General features: G+C 37.1%; 2 protein-coding genes across 7 annotated transcripts in view; one reads left to right on the top strand and one right to left on the bottom strand.

The window, feature by feature from the left end:
* The window catches only part of LOC119077828 (multidrug resistance-associated protein 4-like), a 32630-nt gene extending 21717 nt beyond the window's left edge, over positions 1–10913 (bottom strand). Inside the window, exons 1-16 of one of the 6 annotated variants that reach the window (XM_037185137.1) lie at positions 8768–8935; positions 5741–5946; positions 5511–5678; positions 5075–5448; positions 4702–5003; positions 4226–4640; positions 3878–4160; positions 3604–3808; positions 3211–3533; positions 2742–2969; positions 2341–2681; positions 2054–2284; positions 1520–1997; positions 1324–1465; positions 1176–1261; positions 812–1105 (exon numbers count right to left, since the gene is read on the bottom strand). In XM_037185137.1, coding sequence (XP_037041032.1) covers positions 847–1105; positions 1176–1261; positions 1324–1465; positions 1520–1997; positions 2054–2284; positions 2341–2681; positions 2742–2969; positions 3211–3533; positions 3604–3808; positions 3878–4160; positions 4226–4640; positions 4702–5003; positions 5075–5448; positions 5511–5678; positions 5741–5925 — 4020 coding nt within the window. In that variant the 5' untranslated portion in view covers positions 5926–5946; positions 8768–8935 and the 3' untranslated portion in view covers positions 812–846. Of the gene's footprint in view, positions 1–669; positions 1106–1175; positions 1262–1323; positions 1466–1519; positions 1998–2053; positions 2285–2340; positions 2682–2741; positions 2970–3210; positions 3534–3603; positions 3809–3877; positions 4161–4225; positions 4641–4701; positions 5004–5074; positions 5449–5510; positions 5679–5740; positions 5947–7193; positions 7342–8495; positions 8737–8767; positions 8936–10434; positions 10447–10648 lie in introns of those variants that run through there. The other 5 variants (XM_037185140.1, XM_037185141.1, XM_037185136.1 and 2 more) reach the window with 5 other exon arrangements.
* A 3830-nt stretch (positions 10914–14743) lies between these two features.
* LOC119077829 lies at positions 14744–18484 on the top strand. The gene is made up of 3 exons (XM_037185142.1): positions 14744–15449; positions 15509–16613; positions 16662–18484. Exons 1-3 carry the CDS (start codon positions 14845–14847, stop codon positions 17577–17579), a joined length of 2628 nt encoding a protein of 875 aa, XP_037041037.1. The 5' UTR covers positions 14744–14844; the 3' UTR covers positions 17580–18484.
* Positions 18485–23809: the final 5325 nt, after the last annotated feature.

Raw genomic sequence — 23809 nt, 5'->3', positions numbered from 1 at the left:
TCACTGATAGCACTTTTGTTTTGAATTAATGTTACAGGAAAGGGCAATAAGCTTTCAGACGAAGTTTGCTACAGAGTACAGTTGATTTTCAGCTGGTTCAGTGGTTGACTCATACAAACAAAACGAGTTATGAGCGTTTATACGGATTGGGCTGTGCACGTATGCGCGTGGCAGTCTCAGCTGAAGCAAATTTCGGCTGAAATTTAGCCTTTCCTATATATTTGCAAAACAATTTTCATTGAGAGGTAAACAATAGTCCAGCTTCGATATCAAATCACTCCATTCGAACTCATCGCACGTCGAATATCATTTTCTTTATTATACGAAATTAGCAGAGTGGATATAATAGGGGTAAACCATTATGTTATAAACCGTTATACTTTTGACATAAGATATTTGAGAGAAATGTCAATAGATCACGAAATGCCATTTTTAAGAACTTTGCGAACTATAATGGTTAACCCCTAATGTATCTGCTTGTTTACTGTGATTGGTCGCCTCTGCGTCCGGAGTGGGAAGTCTTAAAAACAGATACTTGCCTTCGATACAAACTTTCTTCAATTGATGAGGATCTACCAGTTCTGAATAGAATACAATGCGTTTCAGACTTTACTGCAGATATAGTCGTCTCCAGTACGCATAATGGGCAATTAAAAAAAGAAATTGTTCGAAACGTGTTCTCATTTGTTTTATTTTGTTCGTACGCTTTTATCGTACCAAGTAATTTGTCTTACTGGAAATCTTTCTATTTGTTTAAAAAATAATACAATTTCATACTCTGAATATTAAGCACTAAAGCCTACATTAAGTACTTAGGTACAATGGAGACAAAAAAAAATAATCATTTTATTCAGACTTAAATTTAGCAGCCGCAATTTTCGTTAACCGTTCACATTCATGCACTCCCAACGTTTGCACCATATCATAAAAAATTCCACTCTTATTTTGAAGCAGTTCATAAGGCGAAGCAAATTCAGCCGTTCTAACACCGTCCATAACCAAAATTCGATCGGAATCAATGATGGTATTTAGTCGATGAGCGATCGTCAGGACTGTACAATCAGCAAATTTTTCGCGAATCTTTTCCTGAATCAGTTGGTCGGTACTGGCACACGCAAATTATTCGAAATTAGCGAACTCACTCACACTTCACTAACAAAACAATGAAATATTACCTGAGCGATACGTTGCCGGTGGCTTCGTCAGCAATCAAAATTTTACACCTTTGAAGGATAGCCCGAGCTAAGCACAGAAGTTGTTTCTGCAAATTAATTTATGATTAGAGCGCTTGAGTACGTTTACGGTGCTACCAAACTGTCCCACCTCTCCGGCACTAAAGTTTGCCCCATTCGAGAGAACCACGGACATTAATCCGAGTGGACCCGTTGCAATGTGCTTCAATTCTACATCCTCCAAAGCTTTCCATATATCCGCGTCATTGTGCTTATCAAATGGATCCAAGTTCCTACAAATAATTGTTAGCAGTCGCCGTTGAATGTGTTCCGTTAGCTATAAATACCGTCTAAGCGTACCGGAAAATAGTACCGGATCCTGAGGAATGATTGAGATTTTCGACCGTAGCTCTTGCAAGTCAACTGAATTTGTATCCACCCCGTCAATGAAAATATTGCCCTCAATTACCGCCAACCTAAACAGAGCGCCGATCAGCGAACTCTTCCCAGCACCCGTTCGACCGCAAATGCCAATTTTCTCATTCGGATGAATGACCAAATTCAAATTGGCGAAAACTGGCGGCAACGTTTCACTGTACCGATAAGCCACATTGCGAAACTCAATTTTTCCATCGGCTGGCCAGTCTTTGTGAACATTTTGTAAAATCTTCAGCTTTTGTTCCGGTGGCAGATCGCGGTATTGTAAAATGCGTTCCACCGATAACAGATTGTTTGTCACTTCCGCACTTTCACGGACGCCCCATTGCAACATTCCCGTCAATGCCATAATTTGGGTTATAGCCAATCCGACCTCATTACCGAGAGCTACAAATACAGTTAGACATCACTTCGTGACTCTTCGGGCATTTCCAGAGACTTACAATTTACGCTGAGCAGAAACGTGAACGTCACGCACGAAACGACTAGGAAACACAGAAAGTCTAAGCACAGACCGAAAGCAGAATTCGTCGAAATGTACATGAACCAGCATGACGAATGAAGGTCTTGATGATTGTCGAATTCCTCTGCAAGTACGTGTTGCGCTTCCATAGCTCTTATCGTCGGCAATCCATTCATCGTAGCAGCCAGATGAGTAAAAACCGGTGATCGAGCTGCTCAAAAAAATATTTCATTCTGCTCTCGTGCTCTGATCATCTGCATGTCATACTTATCCCTTCCATTCGCTTGATGTCCTTCGACGTATTCAGATAAATTTTCCTCACGTAAAAGAACACGATTCCGATGATGAAAATGGGTATCAAGAAAAATGGCCGCACCACTAAGGTCAGTAAAACGGAACCGGTCATAACTAAGATGCTCTGTGTCGCATCCAACAACGATTTGGGAAGATATTCGTCCACAGTACCCAAATCTTTCGAAAACAAATTCAAAATTCGACCCGACGGATTGGTGTCGAAGAATCGCAGTGGCGTTGAAATGATTCCCTTGAACATGGCATTGTGTAGTTTACGCGAAGCACGCAGACAAATGGTGTAGAAGCTGACCGATCTGTCCAAGGGGAACAATTAATTAACTTCATTCTGACGCAAGACGGGCGAATATTTCTACCGGAAAATTGCAATCACAAACAGTGTGGCTATAATCGTTGCATGGATGTGAATGCAGGTCGTTGTCGACAACAAATCTTGTACTGGGACTGAAGTATTTGATGGTGGATCAATCTCCTCACCAATCAACAATGTGTCGGATGTGTTATGCCTTCGGTGGAACTCTGTGTGCGCTACCGATTCCTCGGTATTGTTCGGTAAAATTAGTCGACTTTCTTCCTGTCCGGTCCTGAATTTGAAATTTATTGAAGAATCACTCATGATGGCCAGTGTAAATCAATTGAACCATCATCACCACAAAGATTCTTCTAAGGCTAGGAATCGGTCGACCGCGGTTAAAAAATGATTCGACCTGAAAATTCAGGTCAGATCTTTTCGTAAAAACAAACCTAACCGGATCTGAAACTACACCTGACGAGCCTTAGTTTCTTTGCAGTACTTTGAAGGGAACACCTTTAAAACCAACTCACCAAAATGCCACCCAAAAATCACATCCGCTAGCCAACAGTTGCGCAGCAATAAACAACGTAAATACGATACCCAGCACAAACGCATTCGTTCCAGATAGGAAATATGTTTTGAATGTTGAATCTTTACTCTTGTTTTTCGATGTGTCCTCCAATTCAGCAACTTTCTCTTCTCCAGAAACTTTAAGTTCTTTTGTCGTAATTTGCTGAGCCACATCATCATCGCCTTCCAAACGCTCTTCACCAACTTCGACTTTCAAAAATTCTGAAAAATCGATCCCCTCATTCATCAATGCGGCTGGAGTTCCATGAAAATCCACCTTTCCCTGTTGAGGAATTAGTCATGCCTCGGCTGGATTAAACTTAAGCAAGTAAATTATAAGAAGGGATGATTACATTACGCAGTACGATGACGACATCTGCATCTTTTAAGAAATGCACTTGGTGCGTAACTAATATCCTGGTCGATCCATTCTTCGCCAAAAATCCATTCGGTCCAATGCATTCATTAAACAAATGGCGAGCGACGTTCGCATCCACAGCGCTCAAGGGATCATCGAATAAATAAATGTCCGATTTGCGATAAACACATCTAGCCAGGCTGGTGGCGGAGCAAGAGGTGTTATTAGACAAAATCTGTATCATGATTTTCGGACAAAAACAACTTCACTTTATTCTGGCCTTCTGCCCACCGGATAACGAAATGCCCCGATCACCGATCACCAACATGTCTCCGGATTCAAAATTCTCAATATCAACATCTAGTGCACAAGATCTGACTACCGTGTCGTAGCGTACGTCGTCGTACGGATTACTAAAAATTATGTTTTGTCGGACTGAGGCCGAAAAAATCCATGGCTCCTGGCAGGCATACGAAATGGATCCCTTTGCTTCCACTGTTCCACTGTCTGCAGGTAGTTCATGCAATAACGCTTGCAAAAATGAACTTTTCCCTGCCAGAAAATTAGAATTATCCGAATCGTGCAATAAATTTTGTGGGAACAGTAAGAATGGTTACCTGAACCGACAGGACCTACGATGCCGACAAGCGAACCCTGTCTAACATTTACGTTAATTTTGCAGAGGGTATCCAGATCTTCAGTTGTCTGTTCGTTTCTTTTCAAGCTCATCTCTTCGACTTCGTCGTGACTAAATTTTTTAGTCTTTGAACTCTTCTTCGAACTCTTCTCCGAACTCTTCTCCTTTGCAGTCGGCCAATTGGCTGTTAAATCTACTATGGATATCACATTATCAACATTGTCTTCGGTTGCAGGTTTGTCGTTTTTAATCATTCCGTTCATTTCTTCCGCAAGCAAGAAGTTTTGCAAACGCTTTACCGACACAAATGCTTCAGCTATTTCAGCAACACCTCTAACAAACATTTGTGACAAAGTTTGTGCGATCAACTGGAAATACGCTGAGATGACGAATATCTGGGAAGACGATGGATACGTTTGACAAACGATCATTATAGACCTCAGAGTCTCGAGTTACCTTCGTTGCTGTAATATTTTCGCTACCATAGAGCAGACTGATTGACAACATGGTGCAAAATATAGCCATTCGGGTGGTAAATAAAGCAAAAGTCATGTACAGGCATCGGACGTAAGTGTTCTTGCGCAGAATGTTTAACTCTTTCTTCCTTGCATTGTCTATCATTTTACCGAATGGTGTCTCCCAAGCGAACATTTTGATCACCCGAACCCCATTTATAATTTCTTCCATGAATTTGATTCGTTTGTCCGTTCGTAGTGCGGTCTTTAATCGAAATATGGAAGATAATTTACCGATGCATGCTGTAAAGAGTCATAATCCGGCAAGTGTGAGAGGTAAATGAATCTTATGGCAATTGTTGCGTACAACTCACATTGAAGTGTCACGATGACAAAGACAATCGCTAGGCCAATCATTCCAGCCCATCGAGCTTCCCGCCACAAAATGTAGGTAATTATGATGGCCATCAATGGTGCCGACCACATAAAATGCAGCAGCACCGATATCAGATCGAAACGATTCACATCATTCGATAGTAGATTAACGATAGCATTTTCCCGCACCGCGGCTTGAGACAATTTTAAGGTCTTCCGATAAATTAAACTGCACATAGCGACGCGAACTTTCATGCCCGCATGGAAGCACCCAATGAAATATTGATTGACCGTCATTATGTTTAACGCATTCAACGTGACCATAGCTATTGCAGTCCATAACGCCTCCGTAAATGTCACAGTGGAATTCTTCCTGTAAATGTTGCGGATGCAATCAACACTTTTTCGATTTGAATTTTTGTGCATTTCCTTTACCGAAAAAACAACAAAAGTTGACCGAGTAAATACGGTTGGGTCAGTCGTATTAGAATGTCATTGAAGAAACAAATGAATCCAAGGGCCAAAAATTTCTTCCAAAACGTCCGGACTAATGCTTTGACGAGAGATGGCCGAGATTCGTTGCTTTTCTGCAGCACCCAATTGCTGGTAAAATTTACAAATGTTTCACATACTTGGCGCACATCGCATCGCGAATTAGTTCTTACCTTTCCAACTGATCTCCTAATGTGGTTGACCGATCTTCCGGTAGCGTTTGATACAAGTCGCCCAATTGCAGCGTTTGCTGGTAGCCCTTTTTGAATAAGTCGATAGTCCAAGTGAACAGCAGAACGGACAGTGAGCTGGCGGTTTCACGAGGATTGCCAAGTAATTTCCGCCGTACTGATTCCATTGTTGTTGTCTAGGCTCACCTCTGTAAAAGATATACATTTTTGTAAAACTCACGTTCATTGTAAGGGGTATGGGAAGTTATTCTTTGGGTGTGCTACATTATGCTCTATGATTGGTAAGATCAAACTAATTTTATCTCCTTTAGTAGCTTGGATTTCTTTCATACGACATACAACAATAAAAAGCAAAAACAAAGGCTAGTGTTCACTATCAGTTCAAACGAAATACTAGACCCTAATTGATACTGAAATTTACGAATCGAATCAGATGATGCCCGGACGTTAACATAGAGTGTGACGCAAGTCCAATACATAAAAACAGAAAATTGAAAAAAAGGTTTTGTCAAAGAAGAGCAATCGTACGACAAAATCGCACGCTGGATGCTGTGAAAATAATTCATTACATGAGGTTACAATTTTGTGATAACATCAACTTCACACACATGTGTGCTTTTGAGCAACAAATTTCGGTAATTATGGCTGCCGAGGCGATACAACTGCACTTGCCAAAAACATTTGCCGAAGCCAGTTGCTCAAAAACAAACGAGTGAGTTTGCCTCTGAGTTTGCGAGTATCACAAAGTTCTTTCGGAAGTAATGAAGTCAGGGCTCACTTTAGAGAAATTTAATTCCGAAAATTCGGAAAACTCTGAAAAAGTTCCGAAAAAGTTCTGAAAAATTCCGAAAAATTATTTCAGAATTTTTCGGAACTTTTTCGGATTTTTTTCAGAATTTTCGGAAATAAAATTCTTTTAAGTAAGCCCTTAATGAAGTACGTACCAGCATCAAATGTTTTCTGGTTTACTATCTGTCGTTTGCGAAATTCGTTTTTAACAAAAAAAAAATAACGAAAATAGTCCACATGGAGGGAGTGAATTGCAAATCGCATGGGCGAGTAGTAAAAATATTAACAACAAAAATTGGAAACAAGTGACACAAGTGGATGAAACTATGCCTTGAAAGAAAGGCATTCAAAATTCAATGATATCAGTTGTTTTAGAAGTATACTTATACACAGGGATCTGCGTCACTTTTTACTATTTTAAGGGTTTTTGATTTATATTTTAAGATGAAAACTTGTTTAAACCAGTTGTAAACTATTGTGCATTTTTTGTTGCATTATTATAAGTAGGTCACACACACATCGGAATTCTGAGAAATGCACAATGTGATCATTCATGCATAAAATGATCTGTAATAGGTCATTTACAACTTGTTTTACATTATTATGGATGATCTATGTTCAAAAGCCATTCCAAAATTTAACTTACATCACTACAACTGTCCACAAAGTAATTCGGTCTGTTTCATTTATCTAATTTAATCGTACATTTTCGCCAAACGAACGAAAACACGGTGTTATATGAATCCAAAGCAAGAAATTCTCGCTGTTACTGCACACCCAGACTGAAAGCAATCTCAGCTCCATTGGCCAATATTGTCTAGCATCAAAGTTATGAAATACCAAGAGAAAAGAGAATCATTCTGCTCATATGTGATATTATTATACAGTCAACGAAGACGTGCACAACTCAATCAAACTCGTACATACATTTGGAAGGAATAATTGAGATCTAACCGTGAAGTGAATTTCGCTTCAATTCAATGAATTTCTTTCCCAGTCTCCGTCACAAATTCACAGAGGTTCCATCGGAGGTCATATTTTCGGCCGTTTATCAACAAATTTTTTGAAGTCAATATTTGCCCCGGGAGTACTCGACCTCAGCTTTCCAACAAATCCATACACGCCCGTGTCCTCGACACCTTACGGAAATGAAATCCGGACTACGACTTTTGATCGCTTTCCACGAAAAATATCTGAGACTGGTTTTGAGGCCTAGACACCAAGGCCTAACTAGGCATATATAAAAAAAAAATTCCCGGAAAAAATAGCGCCGATTTCGGTCAGTCGAAATTAAAAAGAATCCCTCAAAGAATATGGGATTCTTATCAATCTTTTGCTAACATTACTGAAAGAGAAGATAAGAGTGAATGTGTATTTTACTGACATAACTCTGTGTTACGCATAATTTATCTCATTAGCTTCTATACATAATATTGAGTCAGTGTTACCTTGTCTTGCAATAGTTACAAAAATCGGATTAAGTAATTTAATCTATGAAATTAAGTCGCGAATCGATATGTTGTTGAGTTAACAATATTTTGCAAGATTAAACTTAACGAATTGATCGTTGGGATAAGCTTTCCTTGATTTTGTAAGTAATTGGGAAAGAAAATTCAAGCTTTCAAGCCGTTCAGAAGGTCAGTAATAATACGAAAATGGTAGTTCTTTTCTCAGTAGTTCAATAAACAACGTAGTGTATTGCAGAAATGCTGACGGTGTTGTAGAAATTTCATGAAAATTGACGATATGAATGAATTTTGAATCAAATGCATCGTCAACTAATATTAAAACTTTGAGAGAGCCAACCAAAGAAACATAAAACCGGTTTTTCTCTCCGCCAGCGAGAGATAATATTTTATTCTGTCGATTTTTCTGCGTGAAATGACTAGCACAACATGTGGCTGAATATTCTTCGCTCAAATAAATAAATAAATGTTTTTATACTAACGTGCATAACCTTAGTCGGTATGGTAGGCTTTATTATCAACACCAAAATTCACTCTACTTCTACTACAATAGTTAAACTTCTACCGCTGCAACTAACGACACACGGTTTGTTATTTATGTTTGATTTTGATAATGATATTCCGCGCAACTATATCTCAAATTTATGTCAAATAACTTGGCACAATGCCGCGAGAGAGTTATTGATTGGTACTGCGCATACCAGAACTCTTGATTCAGTCGAAGAAGTATATAAATTTAAATAAAAAGACTCACAAATTCAAAAGCTATCCGAATGATGTTTACACGTTTGAACGCGATGACATTTTATCGTAAACTAACACTCAAAAATGATTTATTAAAAATTGCACCACATTAAGTAATCAGAGTGCAATGCAATGTGTATTGTCTCATATTTCGAGTTAAGTGATTCGCTTAACACAACGATTACAGAGAACTGATATGAGTGTATAGTATACTAATGACAGACAGTGAGAGGATTTTGATGGAAACACCGATTCTCTCACAAATATTATCGTGTCGTCCACTCTAATTTTGATTAAAAACAAAATGTAACATTTATACGGTGTTTAAGTGGAGCGAGATAGAAAATCAACTTTGGGTCTGCTGTCATCGATAATACAAAAGAATCTGACAGCAGACCCCGAGATGGAACAATAGGTTGTCGTTTCGCCATCTCTCTCACTTAAACACTATTGAATAGTAAATTACTAACCAAAATGTCGAATGAAGCAAACGGTACTTCTAGTGTGAAATTTACCAATCTGAGGCGAACACGAGGTCGGTAAACACACAAGAAAACATTTCTATTATTAGTCATATTGTGGTACTTCTAGTGTGAAATTTACCAATCCGAGGCTGGGCCATTAGGCGAAACATATTTGCATATGGGACAGTCCAGCTAAATTGTAACATTTCGAGATATTTTCACTAAATCTGAGTCGATTTCGGGTAACTGTTTTTCGAAAAAATACCTAAAAAAACCTTTAAAATCCTAGAATTCTTGACCTGGGAGTGGTAGAGAGCTCAGTTGGAGAAAATCATTTTAACCTCAGAAATGCAGCTTCTTTTCAAACAGATTCAAGATTTTTGTACAAATCTCGATTTCTTGAAATGCAAGATCTAGGTGAAATCTTAACCGACTTCGACGTGTGATAGCTCGTACGGTTGCCCAAAATCCAAATATCCATTAGACCAAGAGGAAAATTCCAAGGTAAATATAGTGAGGAGGTAATGCCATATATAACCGAATCAGATGTGCGGTGGCACGAAAGTTCGATACAAACGCCATCTCATTCCTTCGTTGAAAGCAAAAAAATGGAATAGAAGGTCGGGCCATCTGTTGTGAGATAGCGAAAATATTTTTGTGAAATACAAGTAAATCGTAGTCAACCATTTTAAAGAAAGATGTCATTGGCATCGAACTTATGTGCTAGGCCGCGCGTCTGTGTGACATTAACTCCTCTCTATATTTACCTTGGAAAATTCAAAAATATGGTGCAGTCTCTACAGAAATGTGAGATTTATTTATGTAGAAGTGGATCTGCCTCACGCCAGCTTACTAATGTGCTCTGCCGTAATTCGAAGAAAAACAATAGTTTTTTCCAAAAATAATTTGTGGCCGATTTCGCAGGAAATTGTTAATTTTTGCTAAAATTTTGAACAAAACTCAATAAAAACCAATCTCTATTTGGATGTTAAAAAAAACAATCTCTCGAAAAACGATTAAGTTTCATTAGATTTGCGTCAAATATATATTTTTTTTCGACGGAGATTATTTTTCTTTTGAAATAGGGCAGTAGCTGACATGTCTCTATGCGATAAATCACATAGTAATCTTTTCTTAAAAAATTAGAGCAATCAACGCACTTCAAGCATGAGTTGTACTCTTAATAGGGTACTGAAACTTGACAGTGTGCCACAACACTGTAAAACACTTTAATAAATATTATGCGCATGTGTTCAAATTTTTATTTTGATGAGTGATGAATGTGATCCTGGGCCGAACTCGTCAAAATAAACATTTGGACACAAGTGCAAAGTTAAACACAAACTCCTACTTCGAGCTGATGCATAATGTTAGTCATACCACACAGAGACATATAAAAATAATTTCATGTAAAATAGAGTACTTACTGCAGTTGAGCATTATGATCAATTTTGCTTGAAGTGCGTTGGAGCAATGTTCAAATGTAATCGCAATTTTGTTGCAAAACTCATTATCTGTAAATACGATACATAGCAAGTGGGAGACCGTTCAAGAAGGTTTCTCGGTTTAAGCAGCTAACAGCTCTGTCCTCCGATTAATCCCTGTTTTTAAAAAAATGTTCACTCTCTTTACAAAGACTGTTATGACGGGGAAATGTAGAGTGTTATGATGAAAGAGAAGAAGATATTTTGACAAGTACCCCAAGGCAAGTTATAATAACTAGTCTTCGGATTTCTCACTCTGATCATAACAGTCTATTCTATTCGTCGAACTTGCAATACAATTGAAGGTTAAATTCTTTTTAGACCCGTACGAAGTACTGGGGTCTTATAGGTTTACGCATACGTTTGTAACACGTCGAATTGGACTCCCTGAGTAAGGGGAAACCTATTGTGGTTGTCTAGAGATGCCAAATCCGCGAAAAAAAAAAATGTCCGTCTGTCCGTCTGTCCGTCTGTCTGTCTGCACGATAACTTGAGTAAAACGCATCCGATTTTGAAAATTCTTTTTTTTCCCGTTTGGTAATGTCAAAAGACAGGCTAAGTTCGAAGATGAGTGATTTTGGATCGACCCCTCCCGAGCTGTGGCCCAATAAGTGCTTTACGGTTTTTCGAAGATATCTCCGGACATTTAAACGTTAAACTTGTAAGTGATACGTCAAATAAAAGGTATTTACAATACCGATCGACAAAAAAAAAGTTTATGGAAATCGGATGACCGACTCGTGAGTTAGACCCCTTGGTGTGGAACAGGCACAGGGCGGCAAGCAGTTTTTGCTTGTAGGTCGGCCACATTTGAACATATTTCGTCTGTTTTAGCTTTATTAGATAGGTATTGACCGTACCAATCAGGGAAAATTTTTTTTATGAAATTATGTTCTCCGGAGCGTGAGCTAGGTCTCTTGGAGTGAGCTCTTATCTGGCTACTCGGAAGTACAGTGAACGTGGTGTATTTTGACAATATCTCGAGTAAATTTTGTCCGAATTTCATGATTTTTTTTTGTTTGAAAGGTATTAACGAATGTAAAGCGTCGGTATTATTTCCGGTCTCCTAACAAAATGGCTGCCGGCGGCCATATTGGATTTTAGTAAAATAGAAATATCTTGGGAAAAATGATACTTAGAGAGTTTCTGTTAACATGGAAATAATTTGTTATGTGTGTGGGGTTTCAGGGATTCCATATACGGACATCTATATATACCTATATACAGCTATATTGAGCTATATACAGGCATATAGAGCTATATGATAGCATATATTTATCTGTGAAATGTTTATTTATAGTGAAATATAGTTAAATATAGCGGTATATAGCTGTTTAAATAGGAATTTATGAAATTTGTCTTCGTACGGGGCTGTCTATATTGCCTCCGGCAATTTAGTTGTATATGATAACAAGGCAAAGAGTGGATAATGTAACTGATTTTAAAGGGAGAATAGTTTTTCAGCAGAGAAGAAAATGAAGTAAGAGAAATGAAGAGTTTCACATTAAAGGCTTTTGATACGAATAGGTGTTTCGTACGGGTCGGCGTTAGCTATGTTTACGTACTGTAGTGCGCATGTATTCATATTGCCCTCTTAAATAAAAATTAGTTTTGGTTGTAGAAATTTTCATAAACTGCTAAGTTTTCTCCAGGCCGGTCAAACTGCTACAACCAAAACGAATTTTTATTTAAAGCTACCACATTCATGGTCGTTATTGCGGTCGTACATTTTTGAAAAAAGATTCTGATGCAAAGATATCATCAAAACTAAACTAAAATCCAGTATTTAAAAAACGCCCAAATGTATGCTTTTCAGCAAAGCACCGGTGCGTGCATTAGCACCTCTGTCCATTTAAAATTTGCATATTGTGACGCTGAATTGCATAATATATATTGAAGGTATTATGCTTCGTGAAGCTCGTAAGTAGATTTCGTTACATTCTCGTTGATGTCTCATCCATACATTTTACGTCAAAAGCTCACATAATTGACTTACGAACTTTACGAAGCATAATGGTTTACCCCTATTATGTGTCGATGCAAAGATAAACGCGAAATCCCTTTTCAAACTGATGCGTAATTTTATTTTATTTTTTTATTTTATTTTTTCACGTTTAATGACCAACTAACAGGCCGTAGCCCAATAACAAGTCAGTCAGATTACAATGAATAAAAACATAATTTACATAATTAAAGATCAAATTTAAATTTACGTTAAAATTTTTTGACACTAGTAATAATGAAAATATACAGTAGCAGAATTTAAAACAGAACCAGAACAGGGTAGAATAACCAAATGATAGCGTCTGCGAAATGGTCACCAATCAAAAAAATTCCTGACCAAATTATTGTAAGCACGTAGATTCGAACCAACAACGTTGAGATCCCCAAAATAGATATCGTGGTCCAGTTGGATTCTATTTACCGGCGCATTCCTTTGATAGTTTGTGGTCATCATTGGCAGGCAGAATATGGATTTCTGTCTCGTTTGTCTCGTGGGGTTGTGAAAAGAGAGTTTCTGGCAGAGTGGCGTATCAACAAGATTGTGGACTAATTTATAAAGCATGATCTCGTCATTCTCCAGACGTCTAGATTCAAGAGAGTGCATTTTTAAGCGTTTTAGTCGCACATGGTATTCAGGACGTGGATTAGCAATTTGAAATTTATAATAAAACAATCTCGTAAACTTTTTTTGCACTCTTTCGATCTGATCACTGTGATTAGCGTAGAGGGGATTCCAAACTGTGGAGCAGTATTCAAGCCGACTTAAAACGAGTGACGAGAAAAGCAGACGCATGCTCAATTGACTTGAAAAGTATTTGCCACAGCGGAATAAAAATCCAAGCATTTTATACGATTTGCGGGTTATGTCACTTATGTGTTCTACAAATGATAATTTATCGTCAATGATCACACCCAGGTCTTTTATCTTATCAACCCTCTTTAGTACGTCCTTACCAATGTTGCATTGGAATAGTAATTTGTTCGGTCTATAAGACGTTGACATTACCGCACATTTGCCCACATTGAGATGCATGTTATTAACTCTACACCAATCTACGATCTTATTGACATCATATAATGTAGTACAACAAATTACACAAACATAAATGATCAATAATTAATGGCTAGGATGCTTATACGGTTTTACCACAACCACGCGCGGGCGTATAGCAGATTCATCAGTATAAACACTTTTGATTGTGTTGATCCATAGAGTTCCACTCGAGAGGTGGCATGGTGGCGCTGATGCTAATCGGCATCCAAAAATTACATGGGAACCCAGACATGTTTAAGCTGCGAGCGCACTTACACCGTTTAGCTCTCCGTTTACGTTTTAACAATGGAAAGTGGGAGGAGCTTCCATTGTTCACTCGTAAACGGAGTGCTAAACGGCGTAAGTGCGCTCGCAGCCTTAAAAATGACAGCAGAAAAAAGATTGTGGAAATTGTTATCGTCACTACCGCAAAAATCAGTGATGACACTGACTTCGAGTCGGTCTTTTGAGATACGAAATTTAAAAATCAAAATCATTTGTTGGGAAATTAAATTTGCGATCACATTGTCAATGAAAATATTGTTCGATGAAGCAACAGAAATGACCGACTTGCCAACAGCGTCAATCGTTGAGAATCCTGTGAAATAGTGCTCAAATCCATAATCTATTCATGCTGAAAATTCACTGCATCTGATTGTATAACTGTTTAATCGTGTTAGTGGATTCCATGAATGTGAATTTATGAATGATAAGCCAACTTTTGACAGACTTGATAAATCTTACCTACCTCAACACAACGACATTGAGAGATATGAAATTGGAGCAACATTCAAGTATTTATTACGTTTTCATATATCAAAAGTAGTTTAACAAACAGTACACTGTCTGGCACGACCTCGATATGCGTCATAAATTGTTTTATCAGTATTTAGTTAAGTGGTAAAAAACATCACAATAATGTGCTGAAAATGCAAAATCCGAATCTTTTTTGCTTTACAAATTTTATGAACGATCCCCTAGTAGTTACTTCTATCTCCAGTATTATACACTCTTTGTAGGTGACGTGTTAGCAAAATTTCTTTCACTTTGCTTAAGATTGCTGAACATTTTGGTTAGATATTGATTGTGTCTGTCTGTCGTCATGGATAATTCTGTGAACTATATAAATCCACTGGATTTACCAGTGCAAAAGGAAATATTGACCCGAATTTTGGATATTGGCCTAAAATTCAAATGTCGAGACAGAGTGATTGACCAAACAAATGTGTCCGATTTCAATTCGCTTATAAGTAAAGTTTACGAGAAAAATGTCCCCGTTAAAGGCATCGAAGTGGATAAGATTCTTGATAAATTTGAGAAGGAAATGCTTCCATACTGTACAAACTGGGCATCACCGTGTGCAATGGCGTTCAACGATACGGGAAATTCGTTTGCCGGCATCGCGGGAGATGTTCTCGCCACGCTACTGAATCAAAACGTTATCAATTGGAAACCGTGCTCGCCGCTTGGAACTGTTGTCGAAATGACGGTGTTAAATTGGCTACGGCAACTGCTGGGCTATCCTTGTCGAGATCAACTATTAAGTCCTATTGATGTTGCTGGCTTGGTCACTTCAGGTGGAGTCGCTTCCAATACGATAGCAACACTTTTGGCCAGAGAAAAAGCGTCGCCTAATGCAATGGTCAACGGATTGAAGAATAGTCAAAAAATGGTCGTAATTGTACCAGAAGGAATCGACCATTACAGGTGAGTAGCATCAACTTCACACCATACGACCCCGTTTAAAAAAAATCAAATTTGTATAGTTCTAGACTGTCAGTAGGTTGGATTGGAATCGGCGAGTCCAACGTTATCAAAGCACCAACATTGAATTTCGCATACGATTTGAATAAGTTGTCTTCATTACTGAAGAAAATAACAAACGATGGAGCAAAGGTTATCATGTTAGTTTGTTATGCAGGAGACAGCCGTTCAATGACATTCGATAATTTCATTCAACTTCGAAAGATTTGCGATGAATATGGAATATGGCTACACTGTGATGGCTGTCAGGGGACTCAGCTGGTATTTTCCCGGCGATTACGACAGGAAAAGCTTAAAGGAATCGAATTGTCAGATAGCATTACAATGGATCCACATAAAATTCTGAACATTCCGTATTCAATAAGTGTCCTACTCATCAAAGATAGGCAACATTTGGAATTAATTCGGCGACCAGAGGACATCATAACCGGTGAAGAACACAGTTTCGGTCAGTTGACTCCGTTCTTCGGCAGCAGAAATTTCATGAGCCTGAAACTTTACTTTCTGATCAAAAATCTGGGATTAGATGGGCTGGACGAAGTCATCGAACGTCGTTGTCATATGGCAAATGTTGTGTCGGCTGAGATAGGCAAAGTCAGTCAATTGTTGCAAATCAACGACAAAATCGAATTGAATTCAGTAATTTTTATGTATTTTCCACGAGCGATTGCACGACAGCTACCATCTATGGGTTCATTGAAAGACAAACGAGCCATTGTGTCAGTCATGAATGACATCAATGTCAGCATTCAAGATAAACTGTTCGCAGCTGGAGACATTTGGCTGCATACCTTTCTGATACCAGACCTTTCCAACGCATTACAATTTTCCGATGACGAACCACGAGCCGACTTACGTCCACTGCGGTTCATGAGTGGAAATCCGATTTTGAGCACGAAGCATATTTCGCTAATGATTTCCAGAGTTGTAGCAGAAGGAGATGCACTTTTGCGGAATTATATTGCAAATATGAATGCGGCTGACCCGATCTACGCAATATTTTCCAGCTTCAAATTCGATTCTGATGGGACATGCAAGATCAGTGAAATGAACGGAGGCCATAGAATCAATGGAGTTAATGAAGTAAATGTAGTGAACGGCATCAATGGAGAGAATGGAGTCAATGGAATGAAAGGCGGCATCAACGGAGAAAACGGAATGAACGGCGGCATCAACGGAGAAAATGGAATGAACGGAGGCATCAACGGAGAAAATGGAATGAACGAAGTGTGCAAGGGGTTTTCCATACGAAACAATGATTCAAGCATCGCTGCCAATGACAGCTACTACTTGACGAAGGAAGAATTTTGCAAACGAAAAACCGAATTGATCGTCCAAATTCGGCAATTCTGTTCAACCGAATTCATTCAACCCGGCGAGTCATATTTTGTTGTAGTGTACGGGTCTTATGGCTATGGATTTGTCAAACCCCAATCGGATTTGGATATCGTATTCTACTGCAGTGATGAGCACTGTACCGATGATCGCAGATCGAGAATCATAACGTTCGTAAAGAATCTTCATGAAAAACATAATATGCAGATCGACAATGAGATTCCGTACGAATTCAAGATACTGCTTCCATACAGCTTCTTGAAAAGCGCTTGCAACGGTAAAGGGATCATTGAAACAGATGCGAATGGACAGTGGAATTGGCACATTCCAAAAATTTTAAAATCAATTGAATATTTGACTTCGAATGACTTTCTCCTTCGATTTTTCATGGGCGTATTTTTGAATGAAAATTTTCTGGTGAGTGGAGACGCTCGCATGTACAACAAATGTAAAGGTTTGTCCGCCAGAAATCTTACTAGAGCTATAATTTCAATTAACAAACGGAAAAGTGTCAGCTCATTTACTCTAACAAAAGACTTTTGTTTGAGTCCCAGTGGTGAATTTGGCGATTATTTCCTTGGATTTTCTGATAGAGAACCATTCACATCCCATTTATTGGAATTTCTTGAGGGTACTCTGGGCACAATGAACCTACAGCCTACACCTGGCAAAGATGGAACTCTGTATAGTGTTCAATCCGCTGAAGATTTACACCCGGAACATTTTATTCATGTTTGATTTGTCCTTTGTTTTCGTGATTTGTTTTTTTTTGCTTTTAGCTGAGATGTAGAAGCTAGACTGTTATTGTCAATTTACTATTAATTTTCCTCATATAGAGGTACCCTCTTTCCATCTTTCTTTGGTTTTTCCTTTTGAGAGAAAAAGCTCGATTCAACTCAATTAATTTTCGTAATTTTCTATTAATATCACTGATAAAAAAGATTTTTGGCGGTGTACTGCGGATATGTATAATATACTCCTGTTATGTATAGTATGTGTCGGTTATGCATGGTAAACGTGTCGTATGTAAAGTTTATGTACTTTGTGTACTTTGTGCCATATATCTCACGTGTGTTACTGCCGTATCGTCATTGTGTTTTTGCTAAGACAGAGCTTTGAGTTTCTTTTTAATTCTAATGAAATTCCAATGGAATCTAAAGGAAGCACAAAGTTTTCGAAAGCTCTCCAAAGCACAAATTCAATTCGATACGATGTTTTGGCGTAACACGGCAGGTAGTCGACGTATGGCATGTTTAAAATTTTGGTATAATCTCATCGTAAAATTACCTCATACGCCCAACACGTTTGATAAAAGCATACGTGTAGGATGTTTGTATACGCATGGTAAGTATGATGTCAAAAGATCATACTTGTGTATTAACATACGTACAGTGTGTATTTTATATGATTGACAAATATGTCAAGTCCTATACATGAGATGGTATCCGGATTTTAGAATTCAATAATCACTAAACAGAAATATTAAATGATTTTCAGTCATTCAACTTTCAAGACATTGTATTCCCTGAGTTCAATCAATCTCATACTGTTGAAATATCCAAATATTACTCAGAAAAGAAGAAGGAATTACCATTACGATGTTCGATATTAGGTCATTGTCATACCATAATTCTAATTAGAATAAAAATATATTTTCAAAGTTTCATAATATGTATGAAAGTATAGCATGTATAAATACTTCGTGTGCAAACGTTCAAACCCAGCACCAAACATAAAAAACACGAAAAATAAAAAACAATTAAAAAAGAACGAAATTTGATGAAATGTACATCAAAATTTCATTTTATTTCGAATACCAGAGCAAACGTACAGGACGTTTCGAACACGTGTACTAACGTACCCGAAGGACGATCCGAAAATAGCTGTCTACCAGCCATTTTAGACGTCCACTACGTATACTATACGTCCAGCGCGTTAACTTTTCTATCAGTGAAAATCTAGATGATGTCCCACGGTATTTACCTTGGTATTTACTTTTTGACTCTTGAGTGCCGCGCAAAATCTTTTTCGACTTTCGACATGAATTACACGAACACCCTAACGTTCCTATTCGTCAAAGGTGAAATTCTATAAGGGTAGGGCAGAACACCTCTACATCTGTCTTCGTAAAAGGATAAATTCCCCAGGGTCGAGCAGAACATCTATACGTCCTAGTCGTAAAAGGAGAAATTCTTTTAGGGTCGAGCAGAACAACTTAACGTCCGTCTACTCTACGTTCCAGCAGATCAAATTTCCTTTTTTGGGACATCACATCCTATTTCAAGGATTTAAATCAGTAAAATTGCAGGATATCAAAATATTTTTTTGAGAATTATCAAAATAAATCTTTTACTAATATCTCGAGAAATTTAGAAGCTTAAAAATGACAGGCCCCAGTTTTGTTACTAAGTTAGCTATTCCCTACAACTTTATAGAACATCAAAAAGCTGTAGGACTAGCAGGAACCGAGAAATTTGTTGCCCACGCTACAAGATTTTCCACTTTTAAATGGATTGAGTAAAGGGAATAAAAGTTTCTAAGCTAAAATTCACTTCTGTATTGATCTCAACTGCAACTTTCTAGAATGAAATGAAAATCTAGCTTGTGGCTTACGAAGACTTCAAGGAATCATTAGAAGCACGGTTGCGTAATAAGTATGTGAATGTAGTATGTGAATGAAAGCTTGGCAAAGTGCCAATAGCCATTTCGTTTACTTTATTTGGTATTCATTTTAGCTGGGTTGTCTAAAAATCGAAAAAGGCTCCGTACGACGCAGACACATTACTGTATCATATAAAAATTCGTTAGCTTTTTTCAAATATTGCTTCGTAACACATTTGTTTATATCGAACCGTTCGACCTTCAATTTCTCCGGCACATGTTGGACATTTTAATGAAACACATTAAAACGAATGCGTTGAATAAGGAATGCTCAGCATGTGCTGGAAGTATGAAACTTTAATTACTTTGTAGAAATTCCACGCAAATTGCTTATTAATCAACAGACTCTTTGGCATTCGTAACCAGCAGCCAGCAATAAAAATTACAGAAAGAAAAAGCAGTTTTCTTGGAGACGTTTTATTAAATTATTTTCTTTTCTTTTTTGTGTTCAGCTGTAGAGCGCGTAATTCGTTATTCTTGAGACTATTGATTTCGGTTGAACTTTTAAGTAGTAACACACCGACAACTTGGTTGGGGGCAAATGATATGTGTACCAAACTAATGCTGCAATATTCACTTAACAGTAATTCCGTTAAGGAATAAATTAAGAGAAATAAAACCGACCAGACATTAAATTTTAAGTAGACTTTATGTAGAAAGACGGTTTAAGACAACAAATCGTAAATAAATTATTCATAAGCGAAACAATTCAATTCTGTCAAGATATATCTTTTGAAATGAACGTTCCGTTACTTAGCATAATTATTTAAACATGCCATCAAAAAAAAATAATAATAAGAGAATTTAAAGAAATATATTGCCGCCATTACAGCCTCAACCATTCTACGTTTTACCAAATAAAACCAGACAATTGTCAAAATATATTGTCTCATACCTCAATTAGTTATTTAAATGATCTCACGCGCAACCAAAATGGTACTTTCTTAAGTTGTGTACTGAAGAGTGATATGGGTGAACGTATTTACGTCTCTGTTTTCCATTTGTGTATAAATAGTTATTTATGTAACTCATGCACACGGCTTCGCCTCGGATTGGCAAACTGACATCTTGTGCGATAATATATGTCGTGTTCGATTCGTGTTGCATACAACGTTATGAGGGTAGTGAGATAAAACCGCTTTGAAAATCTTTTATCGCTCTAGTGCGATAAAATACGTTCATACGACATTGCACACGGGCGGTATAAGTTACAAATATCGTCAGTGGATTGCATAAAATGCATGAATGGTAAAGAATCTATTAATCAACCATACCATATCATAATGTTCGTTTACCTCTCATGTCATTAATGTCCAAGGAATTCTGTTTTTCAATTTGTCAGTATGGACTACTTCTGGTATTTTTACATTTATAATCGAAATCCACTAGGAAACGGAAAAAAGATATCATCGAAATAGCCTTTTTTCCATGAATTATAGGGAACTGTTTTGTCAGTTTTCAATTAAAAAAAGGTTTTAGATTTAATACCAGCAACGGAATTGAAATTGAATAAAATATCATCCGCAAAAAAAGAACGGTGGAAACGTTGCAGATTGATTTTTTTTGTTATAATCTCCTTCCAACAGTTTAAAATTCAGTATGAATATTACATAATGTAGTATTATGAATCGATAGCTTTTCATATATTGAATGAGTTCTGAAAGTTAAGTTTTTTTTTTTTTTTTTTTTCAAAGCCCAATTTTAGGCTATAATTGAGAGCATGAATTATAGCCTAAAATTGGGCGTTGAAATAATCTATTTTTAAAGGTTTTTTTTTTAACTTTTTTGAGATATTTCATTTGAACTTATTTTTTCCTTGTGTCCAAGGTGGCTAATTACAACCCTAGAAATGAAAAGGAAATTAATTTTAACCTCAAAAGAATTAACTATTATTTAACTCGGAATGAAAATTAAAAGACTAGTTTTGGCTTGACCTCGCTTAAACAAAATACACAAAAAACTCCACTTTTTCATCTTTTTATTCCTTATTATGTATTTTACTTTACTAGTGAGGTAATGTGGCCTTTCCCTCACTAGTGAAGACCCTTTCCCTCGCTCGTAAAGTAAAACGCCATACTTTACACGTGAAATAATTTGATATCTCGAATCACAATGAGTAAAAGCACCTCGGGCTGAAGCCCTCGTCTGGATACGAGATGAGATAAAAAGATGAAAAGTAGAGTTTTCGTGTGAATTTTGTTGATCAGAGGCGAAGTCGAGGTCAATAAACACACGAAAACGAGACTTTTCATCTTTTTATCCTGAGTTATGTAATGGATTTTACATGCTGAGGGCGTCGAAAGACGTGCTTCAAACACGAAAAGTATGGGTTTCGACGCATGTAGTATGTAAAAGACTATTTCCATAGGTCTGCTGTAAAGCTGCGTTGGTCTCGTCGCTACCTGATTATACAGACCCACGGTAGACATTTAATTCTGAATAAAATCAACAGTTTGGCTTAATATTGCATAAACTGCTTAACTTTCTCAGAGATAGTCAAACTGTCACAAACAAATCTATTTTTTTGTTTGTTTACAGTTTGAGGCAGTGAAATTTCAGCATGAATTTGCTTCAGCTGTTTTTAGGCCGATCCACTCAAACAATTCAAATACTGTTTATACTTCACTGTCTCTGACTTTTATTCGTCTTACATTTTTCAAAAAGGATTTTTGTAACACCATATCAGCACAAATTGAGTATTAAAAAAACGTCCTAATGTATACTTTTCAACATTATCATCTATTTGTCTTTGTGATCGAGCTTTCCAATACCCCATCCCTTGTGAAAATCACGCTATAATTGAGATTGTTTGTACGGCCTCACAAAGTTTAGTAATTTGCACTGCAAACAGTAAGTAAATGGAATATTTATGAATGATGGTGCAGTTGATACACTAATTAAGAGAAGTGGATTTTTGTTGAAAAGCCTACATTAGGGCGTCTTTCAAGCAATATATTTTTGATGATAGTCAGAGGCACCGGCACTTTGCTGAAAAGCATACATTAAGGCGATTTTTAAATACTGGATTTTAGTTTACTTTTGACGATATCCTTCCATCAGAATCCTTTTTGAAAAATGTACGACCGCAATTCCGACCACAATTGTGAAAGCTAACACAATCGTGGTCGGAATTGCGGTCGTACATTTTTCAAAAAGGATTCTGATGGAAAGATATCGTCAAAAATGAAATATGAGACACAGAAATGTAGGCTACAATTTTAGCTAAGTACCGGTGCCTCTTAAAAAAAAAAATATTTGAAAAATGTAAGACATAAACAACCACCACAATAATGTGTTAGCTTTCAATGAAAAATAGATTTGTTTGACCAGAAATTTGACAGAACTCCGCATTTTATTTAAATTTAGGCAAACTGCTGTTTTTTTTTCTATAAACAAATCTATTTTTTATTGAAAGCTAACACATTTGTGGTGGTTATTGCTGTCTTTCTTTTTTCGAAAATCTTTTCTTTAAAAATATCATATCAGCGAAAATACGCCTAAATGTAGACTATAATTTCAGATAATTATACATGCCCCATAAGAACAGTAGATTTTGTGATGAGAATTGGAAAAACCATCAAAAATAAATTATTTCAACGCCTCGATTTAGGCTTTATTTCAATTCAATGTTCACGTAATTCCAAATTTCTAAGCGACTCTACAATTTTTGTCTTCTCTACACCTCGAATTTGTGCTTTCCCATCATTAACAAAATGCGAACCCAATTTTTGAATGAAGCACTGTTGATTCGTCGCAAACTAAAAATGTAATCCACTCTACTTGAGGGTACATTTTCGTTGGCATAGCAACCGGTACATATAGCATTTCATAAATGGTTTTATTTATGATGTCTCCGACTCAAATATGATTTGCTTGGTGTTAAACATTGTTATATCGCACAGAATGGTGATGAGAGAAAATGATAAAAGAAAAACATATTTATTCAAAAGTGAATTTACAAATAAAAAACTCGTTAAAATCATTTGAAAGAATTTATTTATTTCTATTGACTATAATTGACACTAATTCTGTTGTTTGGTTAGACACTGTAATCATCGCTTTGATGTCAGTTTTTCTTCTTTCTGAATGGAAGTGTTGCATATTTTGTTTGTTGCGTGTGGGTTTACGTATAATCAATTTGTGTGTGTACACTAATTACCATTCATCATTCCGGCTTTTATTATCATTATTAAAAAATTGCTCAGTATCACGTCGTAATAATCTTGATAGCTGGCAAGTTATTTTTGATGGATATAAAATGCGGCTTGAGAACAGACCACATATCTGTTTGCTGTTTTTTTTTTATA

The sequence above is a fragment of the Bradysia coprophila genome, unplaced genomic scaffold (assembly GCF_014529535.1).
Source record: "Bradysia coprophila strain Holo2 unplaced genomic scaffold, BU_Bcop_v1 contig_24, whole genome shotgun sequence".
In the NCBI taxonomy this organism is placed as follows: Eukaryota; Metazoa; Arthropoda; class Insecta; order Diptera; family Sciaridae; genus Bradysia; species Bradysia coprophila.
Note: the sequence above shows the minus strand (reverse complement) of the source record. Positions and strands in the feature narration are given on the sequence as shown.

Coding starts and splice junctions, on each gene's coding strand:
- LOC119077829 (XM_037185142.1), top strand. CDS start 14,845: ATGGATAATTCTGTGAACTATATAAATCCACTGGATTTACCAGTGCAA. Junction 15,450..15,508: donor GAAGGAATCGACCATTACAG/GTGAGTAGCATC, acceptor AAATTTGTATAG/TTCTAGACTGTCAGTAGGTT. Junction 16,614..16,661: donor ATGTAGTGAACGGCATCAAT/GGAGAGAATGGA, acceptor AACGGAGAAAAC/GGAATGAACGGCGGCATCAA.